The sequence below is a fragment of the Polyodon spathula genome, chromosome 15, assembly GCF_017654505.1.
Source record: "Polyodon spathula isolate WHYD16114869_AA chromosome 15, ASM1765450v1, whole genome shotgun sequence".
Classification (NCBI taxonomy): Eukaryota; Metazoa; Chordata; class Actinopteri; order Acipenseriformes; family Polyodontidae; genus Polyodon; species Polyodon spathula.
In genome coordinates this window covers 9,033,001-9,049,902 of record NC_054548.1, presented here as the reverse complement: position 1 = coordinate 9,049,902, position 16,902 = coordinate 9,033,001, and the positions used below count along the sequence as shown (strand labels likewise).

General features: G+C 39.2%; 1 protein-coding gene across 2 annotated transcripts; it reads left to right on the top strand.

The window, feature by feature from the left end:
- The first annotated feature begins 3,089 nt into the window (after positions 1 to 3,089).
- On the top strand, positions 3,090 to 15,950 carry LOC121327800 (mitochondrial import receptor subunit TOM70-like). Of its 2 annotated transcripts, none has more exons than XM_041272006.1 (12): positions 3,090 to 3,399; positions 6,578 to 6,751; positions 7,127 to 7,253; positions 7,442 to 7,551; positions 7,994 to 8,142; positions 8,445 to 8,652; positions 10,299 to 10,436; positions 10,714 to 10,821; positions 11,137 to 11,253; positions 11,361 to 11,458; positions 12,154 to 12,276; positions 14,133 to 15,950. In XM_041272006.1, the coding sequence occupies exons 1-12, from the start codon at positions 3,166 to 3,168 to the stop codon at positions 14,284 to 14,286; spliced, it is 1,740 nt and encodes a 579-aa protein (XP_041127940.1). In that variant the 5' UTR covers positions 3,090 to 3,165; the 3' UTR covers positions 14,287 to 15,950. The 2 variants fall into 2 exon arrangements, with proteins under 2 accessions (XP_041127940.1, XP_041127941.1); XM_041272007.1 differs by having other exon boundaries at positions 3,091 to 3,399; positions 10,302 to 10,436.
- Positions 15,951 to 16,902: the final 952 nt, after the last annotated feature.

The window sequence follows — 16,902 nt, the reverse complement described above, 5'->3', positions numbered from 1 at the left end:
TCATTTTGAATGAACTATGCTGCTGCAAAGGTCATTCAAGCCAGTAATCTGTGACACCTGCATGACGTGGGAAATCAGAGAAAACCCAGCACCAGATCTTAGAACCAGATGTGTTTATATCACTTTATAAACTGATGCTACTTTTAGGGCTGAGCTTCAATTGTGTTGATCTGCCACTGAAGATGAGCATATGTGTGTGCCTTTAAGAGAAACACTTTGAAATGAATAGAACACCTAGAATATATTAAACTACATTACACTGCAATCATTTACACTATGTGCCACATATGCATGTCTAAGGTGTTAATCCATATGGAAAGAAATATTTTGTTGTTTAAAAATGATATAACAAATTATATAACTTCATATCAAAATTAGGTTCACTGAATGTATTGCAAAGCTATATATTTTTCAATGCATTACCAATATATAATTTATATAAATTATGCATTTTCTATCCATATGGGTGAACTATGTCAGTGGGTTTTGTGGTAAAAGATGTGTCTCAGGGCTGCTTGAAGATGAAATTGGACTGGACAATTAAAATGGCTATCTCCTTTATTCTATCTCCAGGGTTAAGAATTTTTGAGACTATCTTCTGTACCCTACTTAGCTCAATCCAGATGGTTGTCATGCTGATGTGCTGGGAGACCGCACTGTGGTTGATCCTTGGAGCCAATATTACAGCCAATGTGTGTGCTGATGCACTGGGGGAGGCAAAATAAGCTGATCCCTGGAGCCAGTGTTACACTTCAGCCATCAACATCAGGCAGAAGGGTATCTACAGTACATCATCAGATGGAAAGAAAAACACAAATGAATGGAGATGCAGATGGATCACATTAGTTTACTGTAAAGCTACGTCTTAGTAGGTGCTTCTCTTGACGAGAGCCGAGTTCAAATCAGCATGGAGTTTTAACATCTACTCTCATGTAATGGAAATCACTCAGGGACAAAGTAAATCAGGAACAAAGCAAATCACATGGGACACATACATGAGATGTTGTCTCATGGTATTCGGAGCTGCCCTGGTACAGAGATGGTATGTCTGAGCAGGCGTCAGTGTAGATGTCGTTTTTCTGAGCAAATCGATTACTTCGTACAACACAGATATACAACTAGCTTACATAATTTCCTTGACCAAATTTGGTCTTATATCCCTAGTGTGATGCATGATGTGAGGCAAAGCACATTAATAGTTAACATCTGCGTTTCTTCTTCACTTCACCAAGGTCAGCAGAAACCCAGATAACAAGAAGTTACACTTGAGCATTAATCGTGAATGGCTACTATTGAGCGGCACAGACCTACTGAATCTTGTAAGGTTACACGCAGCTCAGCAAAAATAATGAACAAGCTGATATATGTGTTTTACTCAATTCTCACAGACGGCAAAGAGCTATACCCACATGTCACAAGGTTGAACAACAAGACTGGTGATTGCAAACGGCTGATGTACACCAGCTATGTACAGTTTGATTTTAAGAGTTGATTAACCTTGTGTTGATTTGGAGCTTACATTAAACATTGGGAAATCTCTCTCTTCTTCACCATTTAAAGGGGCACATAAGCAAGGGTTGCATAATGGAAAGAAATAATTGGCTGATGAAATAATAAGAGCTTGTGCATTTTAACTGGGACAGAACAATATGTACACAGCTCCGCACAGGGGGTGTGTTTATCAGGAAAGGCCTGCGTGTTCCATTTCTATAGTGTGTTGTGTTACAGTGTTGTCAGTGGAAAGGGCATGGGAGCAACGGATATTAGCAAAACAGATATTTCACATATTTATAGCAGAAAAAAGTGGTACAGACAAGATCATTTTTTCATAGAACTATGCTTGTTTTGTAATGGAGCTCTGTTTATAGTTTGTCAGTTTGGGAAGGAAAAAACACAAGGTCAGCTTTTACACTAATTTTCACTTAGTTTACTTTAGAAATATCTTAACTAAGTCAAAACATGTTATTATGTGCTAAAGTTTTTGTTTTGTTTTTTAAAGCAAAACGCTCTCTAAAAAAAAAAAAAAAAACAGTTTTCTCGTCAATTTCAGTTCACGGTGCCGCTTTTTAGTAATACAAGACTCCAGTGACTGTTTAACCAGCGAGGAAAAGTTGGTTCGGGAACATTAAACGATTAAGTATTGTGGATAAATAAAATAGGCTACTATTCAAGATAAGTAACAACGAAGATGCAGTGTGAAAAACGCAGTTTCACCAAAAACAGTGAGTGGACAGGGTCCACCCTTCCAAAATATCGAGTCCACCCCGAGTTTAACACTGATTATATGTGGCAACATTAGAAATACCTGCCAGAACACTGCCAATGGGGTGCAGGGCGTTTAAACATTGTAGAGGGGAACACGAACATTCCTCAGTGATTACCATCTCTAATTCATTTAAGGAAAAGGTAGATTTCTCAAATTCTCTCTCAAAGTCGTCATTTGGTGAAAGTAACAAGTAATTTCTGCAAACTCGGAACTGGAAGCACGTGCCCACCAAGTACTGTACGAGTCCGATCCCGTTTTCCCATTCTGACCAAAATAAACGTACAAATACAATTCTGGCAGAACAGCTTTATGCTGTATACAAAGTGTGTGTAAAAATGTTGGCGACATGCGGGGATGCTCGTGAAACTTGAAAGCAAGCCTTGTCGTAACAGAAAAATTCTGATTCCATGGAAACTTCAGTTATGTTGTTAGGTTACATCTGGCCCATCGCCACCAATCACTCAAGGCTTCTATAAAGGGTTCTGCATACAACAACATAACGACAGCACATGTTAGTCAGTACGATTAACAGAAAACGCCGAGTTGCTTAGAAAAGCAAAGATGCACACATAACAGGGCACTACAAAAGCACTGCTTGATGTTTTGTTGCCTATTCATACAGCCTGCTAAGCACCATGTGAAACCCGTAATGAAGAGTCCTCGTTTTCAACCGACCTGGTTCAAAGACACAGAAAACAAAACATTTCGCTACACTGTTTCTATAGTTATTAGACTCAGGAAGTTCCCCGCTTGCCATGCCCCGGATGGGTTGTTGTCTGCCCCGCCCCCCAGTATCCCACGATGCAGTAGCGTAGCCCTGACCTCTTGCTGTCGCTTTCTCTCTCTCTCTCTCTCTCTCTGTGTGAAGCTGTCTTGTGTCTGTAGTGCTGTGCTTCTGCATGATGGCGGCCTCGAAGCCTGTGGAGCCGCAGTCTGGCTCTGGCCTGCCCCGTTGGCAGGTTGCACTCATGGTCGGAGCACCACTCCTAATAGGGGCCGGAGCGGTCTACCTCTGGAACCGCAGCCGGAAGGTGGTGCAGAAAGGCAAGCGCAATGGGGAAAGGGAAACTCCTGAGGGCAGCGCGAGTCCCGTGGCGAAGCCGGAGAAGCCAGATGGGGAACCCGTGGAAATGGTATGACAGTTTTTCAGGTACCCACTTGTAAGACGTGCATTAAATACGTTAACCGCTTATGGATCTGGGCAGGAATGCAAAATAGCAACGTTGAAGGATTTTTCAAGGGCACAGACTGTCTAGTGTCGCACTCACGGAGTGAACAGGTTTCTAATTTTTTAAAAAAAAAAGCACAAACACGAGGTGTGGCTCGGTGAGATAAACAATTTCGCCATTGCCAGATTATAAAAAAAAAAAAAAAAAAGAAGTACATCGTGGTACTGTACGAATGACCAGAGCGGGTAACTCAACGATGTACCCTGAGTGGGGGGTGAGAAGATTGACCTGTGTAGGTATATTCAGTACCGTATATAAAAATGCTGTTTACCCAAAACAATACGGCTTAGATTTTGCTTGCACTAATTTAATAAAGTAAAAGTATTTCACTAGATAAGTTTGCTTTTGGCTGCGCATGTTTGCATATTGCTATGTACATACATTAATTGAGCAAAATGATTTAATTGTGTGTCTTGATTAGCTCACTAAACATTTGTTTTTGTATGCATAGTGATGGCAGATTAAACTGACCCATAATTAAAAGCGATAGTTAGTTTCCTATGCGCTCAAGGTACATGTGTTGTGCAAGATGATTGCAAATTAAACTGTTAATCTGTAAAGTTATGCCCGTGCTTTGTGCGTGTGTGTATAAATGTTCAGCTATGGCCAGACGATATATATAACAATTTTAGATATTTAACATCATGTAATCAAATATCGCAAAAGTGTACAGGAAGCCATATTATAGTATTTTATGTTCACATTTTTCAATTTGTCCGTTTTAGCGTTATGTAATTCAGTATGTTAACGTAACATTATTCATCAGGTTTCATTAGACTTAATGAAGCAGCATTAGTTTATTCAATAAGGTAATGCAAAACTTGTGTCCGTAGCTATACATATAATATGACCGTTGAAATTTTAGTTCCCAAAGATTTTGTTAACATGTCTATTGTGAAATGGTGGTTTTCATCCTTATTTTGTTAAAAAAAAAAAAAAAAAACTTTCGTACAGTACACAGTCCAGATGCAAAGGAGCAAGTTGTAAATGAAAACTTGGGTGTCTATAGGCACCGGTAAGGTGTTTGCTAGCTCTACTCCATCCTGAGACATCCCTGAAAAGGCTACCAGCTGACACTAACCTGTGTCAAATAGCAAAACAAAACAAAAAAGCGTTTTTGTACTTTATACAGGATTCATCCTAGAGGGGAAGCATATCTTTTTTAAAGCCTGATTTTCTCAGGACTAGAAATTGCCTCAAGCAGGTAGATTGAATATTTACCAGTATAGGTGATATTTAGTCCTGTGCGATCCATCCATTTGTTTTTATCCCAGATCATTTTCTCAAGAGGTCCTCCGATTTATTTTTGTATTTATTTTTTTTACAGGACATCGGGACTTGCTGTAAAATCTTTTTACGCCCATGCAACTCGACCATGTCAGGGTTATGTTAGAATTGATAGAAGCAACAATTGTGTTGTGTACTGGTTAGTACTGTAGGAAATGTGAAGTAATATTAAAGAGTTCATTCAAAGGTAAAAATAAATAAATAAATAATATAAACCAGTCAAAGCCTACTTGTTCATAGTTGAAAGAATTCCAGTGGTCAAACCATAAGAAAGTAATTCAAGTAGTCAAATACAGCCAATGCCTTCATTGGTGTAATGACTCCATCTTCAGGACAATGAGCGCTTCTTCTCTGATGTTATCAGCTTACTGTGACACTGGTACCTAATCTGGCTTATTTGTCCCTCTAATCACTTACTTTACCAATTACTAAGAAGAGAACACGGTGGGTGGTGCAGTATTATTCCTTAACTCTGTTTGTTTCGGTTACCGGAAATGTTTGTTTATGTAAGTAGATACAGGAGCTACATACTGTACATATTGATGCAATTCTGTACAATTCTACTTGTCCTTGTTTACAAAACTACTTGCCACCTTCCTGTCGCACAAACCACAGAAAAAAAATAGAATATAACTTGTAGGATTTAGCTTTTATTTAACAGTGAACACAGACAATCAATTAGTGATTAACCATTTTAGCTTCATGAAATTTAAAATAAAAAGTGCAAGTGGTCGCATTATCACTGGCACCAGGTTTACACATCTTTTTTTATTTTTTTTTCCTGAACCCAAAGTTGAAAAGACTTTCACAGTGACATGCTCTACCCAGGTCATGACCCGGTGTCAGGAGGGTTGGCTGCACAATTTCACTCTGCTTTTTGATGAAGCAAGGTCAGCCAGGATGACAGAAGCAAGTACACAATGCACGCACACAGAGCCCCGGAAGCAGCTTGTTACAGACGCTTCCATTTCAGCTTCTCTGGATAGAATCTCTGGCCCAAATGTTGATTAGAGCAAATGTTTTTTCATCCCTGCAGCAGAAATGTTCCTTGCAGAAGTGAAACCTTCACAGAGACGTGGCTGTTACTCACTCGGCCCAGGTCAAATTGTGTCAACCCACATCCTGAGCCCGGGTAGGAGGTCCAGTGTGAAAGGGGTTATAGTTAATACTACAGTTATTTCCTAATGATGTATTTAAACACGATTTGTTATAATACAGTACATTTACCTCACAGAGAGAAGTGGAAAGTTATAATGACATATCACTTTAAATAATAAATAGAGCTGCCTTATAAAGACACATGGGAAAACAAAGTCTATTGAAACAACCCCACGGTGCTAGCTGTGGGTCTATTTCTGTGCTGTTCTTTCTGTTACTCTTCCTGACCTATGTGCTTCTGGTCCTTGAGTGGGATGCTTGTTACTATTTTGTTTTGTTCTGTTTTTTTCAAATCATAGAAATTTTCGATTGTCCAAAATGCAGACTCAGCAGGGCCAGTAGGATCTCCTGGGGGCCCAAGAAACAAAGATAGATAATGGAATTAAAAGAGATAAAATATTAAAACAGAGCCCTGAACCACCCAGTGAGATTGGATAATTGATGTTTATTTAATAATGTTCACTGCCTATCATTCTCTGTTCCAAATTTCATTTGACCTTTCATTTTTCTTTGCTGATCATAATGTTTTTATCAATGTTGATAGCAAAACCAATGGGCATAATGAAACCAAAAGTAAGTTAACAATATAAAGATGGCTGCTGTAGAACAACTGTCATTCTAATGGCTTTCCTCCTAGAATCCTCTGGACCAGGCCCAGGCTGCGAAGAATAAAGGCAACAAGTATTTCAAGGCAGCAAAGTATGAGCAGGCAATCCAGTGCTACTCTGAGGCCATCAGCCGATGTCCCACTGAGCAGAAGGGAGATCTCTCCACATTCTACCAGAACAGAGCTGCAGCATTTGAACAGCAGGTACAATGGGGACTGCAGTCACGCAGCTCAGCGAGATACTTAATCTGCAGACATACATTACAGCAGCTGTGAAATTAATTGTTTCAATAAGATTGCAATGTGTTTAACAACACAGTTCATCTCCAGTTATGATCGTTAAATGTGTGCGCAGTAAATAGGCTGCTTAGTGTTTTGTCTTCTGACAATGAAGTATTTAAGACAGTCATACTTTAATATGCCCTCTGTCTATAGTGTATAATGTATAAATATTAATTTGTTATTTCAATGTCTTCCAACACCCTTGTTCAGTGTGGTAGTCAGTGAATGAACCAGGTGTAAGCTGACTCGTCCCACAGTGTTTCATTTTTATACTGAACTATTGGATCTCCCTTGCAGCAAAAGTGGCAGGAAGTGGTGGATGATTGCACACAAGCAGTGGAGCTGAACCCTCGCTATGTCAAGGCGTTATTCCGCCGGGCCAAAGCCCAAGAGCGCCTGGACAACAAGAAACAGTGTTTGGAAGGTATGTGCGGTGCTCTGTGCTACTATTGCAATACTCTGCAGAACAACTGTAAACTTAATCCCTGGTTATGGTTCATTACTCTTGACGAGATGCTGTGATTGGCGCAAGGCAAGTTTGTGGGTTAATATTAATTCCCAAATTGACATGTGTTTTTGTTTTTTCTCTCCCCCTCCCCTCCCTCTCCTCAGATGTGACAGCTGTATGTATACTAGAAGCATTCCAGAATCAGCAGAGCATGCTTCTGGCAGACAAAGTGCTCAAGCTGCTTGGAAAAGAAAAAGCAAAAGAAAAATACAAGGTTTGTTTCAACTGGGGGGTAAATCAAGACAGTATGTGCTTCTCAAATTCATCAACATGTGCCAGCCACAGTTTCACAGAAGATATTCAGTTGTAAAACTTAATCAGACATTCTTTACTACATAGTTGTTGAGTATCAGAATATTGGGATTACATGGAGATACCAGGTTATCTGTGTCATTTTTTACATGTGCATTGGATTGAGGGCATGTGTTCATTTTTTCATGTGATAGCTGTAATAGCTTTGTATTAACAGCACGGTTTACAAACATGCTGTTTTTTTTTTTTAAATAAAAAGTAAAGTTTTCCTTTAAGATGCACAGAATATTATTGTTTATACATTACAATAAATCCAAAAGTGTACATTCGAATACTGTGCTGCTCACCTAATTATCCTCTAAAGCTCCTGTCCTTCATTGCTGAGAGTTTCTTCCTCTTTTCAGAACCGGGAGCCCCTGATGCCATCTCCTCAGTTTATCAAGTCGTACTTCAGCTCCTTCACAGACGACATCATCTCACAGCCCCTCCTGAAGGGAGAGAAGGCAGACGAGGACAAAGACAAGGAAGGGGAGACAGCCGAGGTCAATGAGAGGTACAGCAGCAAGCCGAACACAAGTGAAGGATCTGCTCCCAGTCCCTATTTATAACCTGAGCTTTATTACACTTCAGCACAGGAAACCACAGGGTGACAATGTCTCAAATTTAACTGGAAGAGGTTGGGACTGTTCAGGTTTTTTTCATGGTGAAGGGTTGGAATGCGAGTTTAAAAGTCAAACCTGTCCCTTTACAACCACCAGTCATAATACTGTTAAACCTGGGAAGGGTTGATGTTGCAGAGTTCAGTCAGCCTCCCGACCTGATAATTTTCAATCCTTTTTTTTTTTTTTCCTTCAGCTCTGGCTACCTGAAAGCTAAGCAGTTCATGGAGGAGGAGAACTACGACAAAATCATCAGTGAGTGCACTAAAGAGATTGAGACACGCGGGAAGTACGTGGCAGAGGCGCTGTTACTGCGGGCCACATTTTACCTGCTGATCGGCAACGCTACTGCTGCTAAACCAGACCTGGACCAGGTCATCAACATGCCGGAAGCCAACGTTAAGGTATGGGGGCTGGGACAATTGCAGTCCCTTTGGGAGTCGAACAGTAGTCCCTCGCTAAACTGGATGTCTGGAGACAGGCTGGTTGCCTGAAAAGGTGCGCGGCTTGAAAAAAAAAAGAAATTGCATATACATACAGTAGAGCTATACAGTATAGAGTAAAATCTAATGAATACCTAGCCTATAGGTTACTGTAAATAATACCGGTAACACAAAATAAGTCATACTGCTGCATTCTCTACACATTGCTATACAATGCTATAGACTACAGATTATATAAAATTGAAACAAAGTGAATTTAGCACATTTTCATTTGTTTACTGTAGCCTAATTAACCCAAAATAGATCATAGTGCCGCATTAACACGTTATGATACTATACAGTACCTTACATAGACTGCACACACGTTAAAGAAGTAATTGGTCATTTTTAAAGTGACATAGAAAATATTACAATGTACATGTGAAACACAGAAGTCTGCTGCTTTTGTATTCTGTTGGTACGAGTCAGACTTTCTTTTCTTTGCAAACAGTAGTCAGACTTCAAATTCTGAATTTTAATGTTGTCCACATCTTGCGTTTCGAACCAGTGAAGCCAAGCAGTATTTCTAAAAGCTTCTCTCCCTTTTCCAACCGATCAATCGCAGTTAGTTTAAACTCTACAGTGTGAATTTGTTCCTAAATTTACTCATGTTCTTAATTTTAGCGATTCTAGTAGGTTACTTGTATCTGTTTTTGAGTTTTATTATTGTCCTGTCTTTGGTTACTCTTTTGGATCATGAAATTCCCAGTGACTTGCGTCACACTTAGTTATTATTAGGGGACATACGTTGTGTCCGGTATATCCGAATGTACACATGACGGTGTCTGTATTGGAGAGGTACTACTGTAAGCATATAGAAAACTAGAGTTGCCAGCAACTTTACAGCTTCCAGGACCAGTACCAGTAATAAACACTTTACCAAATAGTGCAGAATGCCAGTAACAGTACCAGTACCAACATTTTTAACAAATAGTGCAAAATACCAGTACTAAACACTTTAGCAAATACTGTAGAATGCCAGTACCAATACCAAACACTTTAGTAAATAGTGCAGAATGGCATTAGCACATAGTAACCATGACCCTATGTGCACTCTAGTATGAGTTATAAGGTAGTTTTACATTTGACCTTTTAGAAGAAGTCAGACATCACGGGCAATGATGTTTTTTTTAATAGAGCATACATAGGTTACTATATGTGTTCGATAGTTTATTTTCTAATGGAAAGGAGAACTAAATCTATGTCCCTGTTTGAAAATAAAATAATCTTTAATCAAGATGTTTAAATAACTGTAGATTACTTTCATGGATATAGCTGTAGTATGTCTTTAAATTAGTATTGAATGATTTTTTTAATATTTAGGAAATTGATTTTAGAACAAGCACCAGTATTGTTTTTTTTTTAAATCTATTTAAGTAGCTGCTGAAGCTGGATTAGCCCAGTTTAGAGTTTGGTGCTGCTTTTTACATAAACAGTGGTGCTAACTTTATATCCTTAAGCTTTCTCTGTTGTCTTATAAGCTGCATAAGATATATACTGTGAACCTTGTAGTGTACAGATATAAGCCTCTGTGGAAATTGGTTTTTGATAATATATGTTTTTCTTAGCAGCTACGCGCTAATGCCCTGATCAAGCGTGGCAGTATGTTCATGCAGCAGCAGCAGCCCATGCTTTCCACACAGGACTTCAACATGGCTGCAGACATAGATTCTCAGAATGCAGACGTGTACCACCACAGAGGCCAGGTGAGAAACCATCGCTTCATCCTTGGTTCATCCTCACCAATGCGATTTCTGTTTGAAGACTACATTTTAATTCAAATTGAAACATGTATACTGTTTTCTTTACCATGTACAGCATAAATTTGCCTAGAACATGTAGCTTCCCCAGTCCTGTTGGAGAAGTTCTTAGACATTTTTTTAACCCTTTTTGTTTTTAAAACTTGCAAATCTTAGGATGCCTTCAAGATGAATTCTGAAGAAATCTGATATTCCCTTTATTAATGCGTCTTTTTCTCTGCAGCTGAAGATCTTGCTTGACCAAGTAGAGGAAGCAGTGGGAGATTTCGACAAGTGCATTCTACTGCGTCCAGATTCCGCTTTAGCACAAGCCCAGAAATGCTTTGCTCTGGTAGGCTGAGTTTCACTGTCAGAGAGAATAAATCCAAATGCGCAGGTATTAAAGAAAAATAACTATTCTAGGAGTTGTAACTTAATAAAATCAATGCTAAGTACAGTGCATGTTGAGTCATGTAATTGAGAGACTCCTGGGTGCAAAGTGGATGATCTTGGAAGGCGTCCCCACAGGGAGCACTGCGTTGGGGTAGTTCACCTCATCACTCTCCAGTAAACACCCCCCCCCAACATCCAGTGGAAAAAAGTATGTTACAAAAATACGTAACATGGCATACCAAAAAAAGTTTTTCTTTTTTTTTTTTTCTTCTAGTACCGCCAAGCTTACACAGGAAACAACCCTTCACAAATCCAGACTGCCATGGACGGCTTTGAAGACGTCATTAAAAGATTCCCAAAGTGTGCAGAGGGGTATGCACTGTATGCACAGGTGTGTTCTATAGCTTTACATCCTATTCAGACTTCAACATTCACGTTCTAGATGTATGCATATAGACGTCTCTGCAACCTTTTCTAATTATTATATTTCTCTGTCAGGCATTGACAGATCAGCAACACTTTGGAAAAGCCAATGAGATGTATAATAAGTGCATCGACCTGGAACCAGACAACGCCACTACATATGTGCACAAGGGGTGAGGATCTTCTCTGTTCTGCAACGCATTCATTTTAACGTGTAGCAGTTAGAGATTGTACTCTGTCACGTCATCAGACCTCTCAATTGTACTTTAACTGGAGGGTGCACTGAATTTATCTTTAACTATGAAATTTTTATCAATCAAACTATTATGGACTATATATCGCCAGTGGAACATGCCAGCCTCCGGCTTGCTTTGAGAGCCCGCCAGCAAGAGCTTGCGCTGCATCCGCTACAACCAAAGATTGGAATCATCATTCATTAGAAACCGTGCAGGTGTCACTGGCACCTACCGCCGACAAGGTCAATGCTACCTGGCTCCGCTGGATATAGGAGGGCACTCCCAAAACATGTGTAAGCTAGTGCCTGCGGAGCCAGACTGGCAGCCACCACAGGGAGGGTCAGGAATTATTTTCTTCCGAAAACACTTAAGTGGGGCGGCATAAGATCTGTGTATCAATTTGAAATCGATCAGTTGCTGGGCGGGAATAACCCTTTTGCATGATTCCCATTTGGTGTGTTGGGTTGTTATCTGCATCACTGAAGTAGCGAGATGAAAAAGTAAGGCTACAGGCCAGGACCACATAGCGAAAGCAAAGAATGAACTAGCTGAAAAGTTGTACCTGTTCGTATTTACCCTGAAAGTGACTGTTTGTTTGTTTTTAAAGGCTATCTTTTTTTCTATTTTCCCAGTTTACTACAGCTCCAGTGGAAGCAAGACCTTGATAAAGGTTTAGATCTGATCAGCAAAGCCATTGAGATTGACAACAAATGCGACTTTGCGTATGAAACAATGGGAACCATTGAAGTTCAAAGGTAAGCCTATCATCTTTCTGCTGACAGTGTGCATGCTACAGCAGAACCAAAGAGAATGCTTGAGATCTGTACAACAGGGCCTTGGACCCAGTTTAAGAAACTTAGTAAATCAATAAAGTGCAGGACACATTCACACCAGACTCTAGTTTGCAGTATTTCATGGTCTACCTGACCTAGATACCACCCAGTGAATACAGAGAGATAGCTGATGACATTTTAATTGACTGCCACTGTAAGGATGAGCCTTAAACTTGGTATGGGAAGTTTTTATGTAAATTGTGGAGGAAAAATTTAAATGGATGGTCTTGTTTAGCTTATGATTTGCAAGGCCCGCAGTCTTCACTTGCAATGTGGGGCACAACACATAGGTATGGGCTAAAAGTCCTACTGGAGGGTTATGGGGAGTATTTAATACATTGGTCTAACTCTTGATTATCTAGCTTGAATACAGCTATAAACAGCTTCATAGTTTTTACTTGTTGGTGTTTGTTTGCAACCATTCTGAGTGGTTCAATTTTCTATTGCTCTAATATTGAGGTTTTATGTAATTTCTCTTATCCAGCTGGCTGCTATCATATCGTGATATGATAGCAGTAATTTATCATTTTCATAAAATTACTAGGGTTTACTTTTGTTTTTTTCTTTTTTTAATTTAGTAGTCACCATTTATTTTATAATTTTCTCCCAATTTAGAATGTCCAATTATTTTTAGGCTGAGCTAACCACTCGGGAGAGGTGAAGACGAACACACGCTGTTCTCCGAAGCGTGTGCCGTCAGCCGCCCTTACCAGAGTCCACTAGAGTTTACTTTTTAACTTGAATAAACACAAGGTGGTGTTGTATAATGAAACAAAAATTGCTCTCCATTTTGTTTCTCTGATAACAAAAACCAGGGTTGCAACATAAAAGACAGTAAATGTTAATCACTATATTAAAATTTCCTTTGCAAGTTGGGCCAGTGTTGGAAAACGTGAGGTATTTTGATGTATCTGATCTGTATCTTATTACACAGAGAAATGGGACCCAATTGACTTGCTTCCTAAATCTGCACTTAAGTTTGACAACCAAAGTAAATAGGGGAACAATAGCGACTATCCTTTTATTTGTTTTATTTAATACAGTATACCGTATTCCTTCAAATTTAGTCGCACACCACATTTCTCGCCCTCACATTGAGGAAAAAATAAAATATCAAATAAATACGCATTTACAGATACAACCTCAGTTACACATATGGAGGCAGTTTGCGGCTGTCTGCTATCACACAGAGCATTACAGTTTTGTTCTGATTTTCATTTCCCAGTGGTGATCACTCACACCTGTTTTTCTCCCAATTTGTGGTATTGCTTGGCATGTCGGGTGTCTGATCAGCATTTATGATCTGTCCAAGCTGGTACTGTTTGTTAAAAACGCTGAAATTGTAAAAGCTTCTCTTCGAATTCCTCCGGAAGCTAATGGCACTTCTTTGAAAATGGCTGCCTTTATGTCATGGATGATTTTAATACACGCATCACTATACGATACTTGTAGCAAATATGGTTCAAAGTGCATATTAAATTCAAAGGAGTACAGAATATAGAAATCCCCCACAGACATCTATTTATACTCTTGTAAATTGTGGTAACGTGGTAAATCAGTGTAAGGCAAAACACATGATACATATTTCTAATTTCCATCAATTATGTAATTTCTGGCAGAAATTGCCTTTCAATATGTGTAAAGAAATGTTTTGGACATTTGTCCCGACACTACTAAATAAGCATTTATTTAAGACAAATTACATGATTTTCCTTTTGTTGACAATTTTCTCTTTTTATTTGTTCCCTGTTTGACACTAATACTTTATGTTTTCACAGAGGCAACTTGGATAAGGCGATTGACATGTTCAACAAAGCTATTAACCTGGCCAAGTCAGAAATGGAGATGGCACACCTGTACTCACTGTGTGATGCTGCTTACGCACAGACAGAAGTGGCTAAGAAATACGGATTGAAGCCCCCGACACTGTAACGCTGCATTCATGCACTCTCCCAGTCGCTCCACTGCTGACTCTGAAAGAACTTTTTTTTTGTTTTTGTTTTTGTAACAGCTGTGTTGAATGACAATGTGTTCCGTGATCTTGTAATTCTGTGTTTAATGTTTAAGTGTCAAGGGTGTTACAGCAGCCTGTAATTAAGAAATACACCTGCCGAGGGGAGGGAAAGGTTTACTATTCAACCCCCACCTTACCCCGTCCCCCACTACAACTCCCAGCACAGCCATGCAGTTCAAAGTATGCATGGCTCTTCACCCTCCCTTGTACATGATGTTAGGCTTCAAAGAATCCCTGCTGGCCGTGAAGTAACCCTTTCTACCTTCGTAAACCCTCTTCCACGGGCATCCACTAGAATTTACAGTGGTAGCGAGTCACCTTTCTCCCCCTACCACCTTCCACCACCTGTCCATGCTAAACAACAACTCATTCTTCCAGTCCAGGTTCCTGTCTGACCCTTGTCCTGGAGGATTTCTTTGAACCAATTCAACTTCTAATCAGGCCCTGAAGTCGAATATTTTTTGGGTATTAAACCTGCAGTGGAATGGCCTTAAGGACCCGAGTGGCCTTCAACTACGTATTCATTACAGAGTATTACTCAAGGGCTTCTGCAATCCGTGTGTTACTAAATACTTCAGGGCCTGGTTTGCAGTTTTAACAGGATAAATTTTGGACATCAAGGACCAGTGTTGCCTGTACCTGGTTAAAAATTACTAAAAACTTGTGTTGCACAGACTCATCCCATTGTTATCTTAGTCGCCCTGTTATGCCACCTTGCAAACTGATAGGCATCCTCTGCTAAGATGTAAAAGGTTCATGAATCACAGGAGAGCTGTGAGATGCTTTTGCAATATACACTTTGTTTTGATTTTTTTTTTTTTTAATATGTACAGCATGTGTGGGTTTTCTCTTAAATAAATGTTAATATAATTATATTGCTGTAAAATTGCTTTATAATCCAGCCAATTTGTTAGTGTTGGGTTTTAATGTGAAATTCAGCAGTTACGTATGATTGATTCTTTTTTCTTTGTCTTCTAATTTGAGGACCCATGATGGGTAAATTAAACTTTATTTTTAATGTGCTTTTTATAGAATGGCTTGTGCTGTACTGCAGTTTTGCTAGAGGAGAGTTGGATAGTAATCCAGTACTGAACACACCCAACAAATCCTGAACAGAGGCATCTTTCACCTAAACAAAAAATACATATATTCTGGCTAAAATCCCTTACCCTTTAATTCTAATTGTCTTATATATACACACACATAAAACAAATCACATTCCTGTATTTTTATAGTTAATGTGAATGTGTTTTGTTAAAGGCAGGCAAGGTTTGAACACTTGATGTATGACAGCCTGACACAATAAACTGACTGAAGTTACTGATTCTGGTGCACATGCTGCAGATGAATCTGTAAAGCCAAGTCCCACTTACAGTAGATCTGTTAAGGTTATTCTCCTGTGAGTGTGCAGGGGGATCTCTCCATTAAAGTAGTTCAAACCTGTACACTGTTTTCTTGTATTGGGTGTGCGACTACACTCATTTATTAGAGATCAGCACTACTTAGGTGGATGTTTGCATGGATATTCTGTATGCACTTGCTCGCAACCCAAAGAGCAACCAATAAACATGCATTTTCTGTTCTTGAGTTCCACAATGTGTTTATTTTCTCCTTTGGGTCATGGTTAGCAGTTTTTACATGCAGACACCTAAGATCCTTAGATTTTTCCATCACACTTTTTTTTTTTGTAAACACAGCTGGCAAACATCCTACCTTTTATAAATGACCACGTGTTGCTTAAACATTTAGTAGCACTCATTTATTGAAGTTGAGACTATTTTACTTTTTACTTGTTTTCAGCTTAAACAGTTGCAGATTTCAATTTAGCGATTACATTTTATAAGTAACTTGAACTCTGCAACTGTTTAAGAGCTGAAAACAATTTAAAAGGTTAATTAAGCATATTATCAGTTCAATTAAGGGTTTAGTTAGAATGAAAACCAGTAGACACAGGGAACCCAAGACCGGGTTTGAGAACCCCTGCAACACTTATAAGTACTGTTGTAAAGCCCAGTTGGTTCGGAGTAAGTTTTAACTGTTCTAAAGCAGGAAATGTCGTACCCAATAAACCAGGGAATATATATATATATATACACACACACACACAATTTAGGCTTGATTTCCAAGCAGCACAGAAAATCAAAAATGGGAGGTTTCCACGAGCAGAAGGTGCCACCCTGACCAGAGCAAAAAAAGGCACCCAGGTCAAATCAGTTCAGTTGTAAATGCAGTAATCCTATTTCAAGATGGAACTTCATGACATCTGAATCTGACAATTCTCTGCCTTTATAAACTAGGTCAATCAAGTCGTGGTGTTTGTTCAGGTTTACAGAGGTTGTTTGTTTGTGTGGCATGTCTGGAATGCATGTTCTTTATTTTTCCTCCATTCCTGGTCATTGTGGACTGTTGTTGCCTGTTGCTACCAACTGCACTGAAGATGTGTTTTTGTAAATGGAATGTAACAATGTAAATTCACCAAATAAATGATGTGCAAAACTGATATATAGATTGGTAGTGCTTTTTCTTGGGAATTG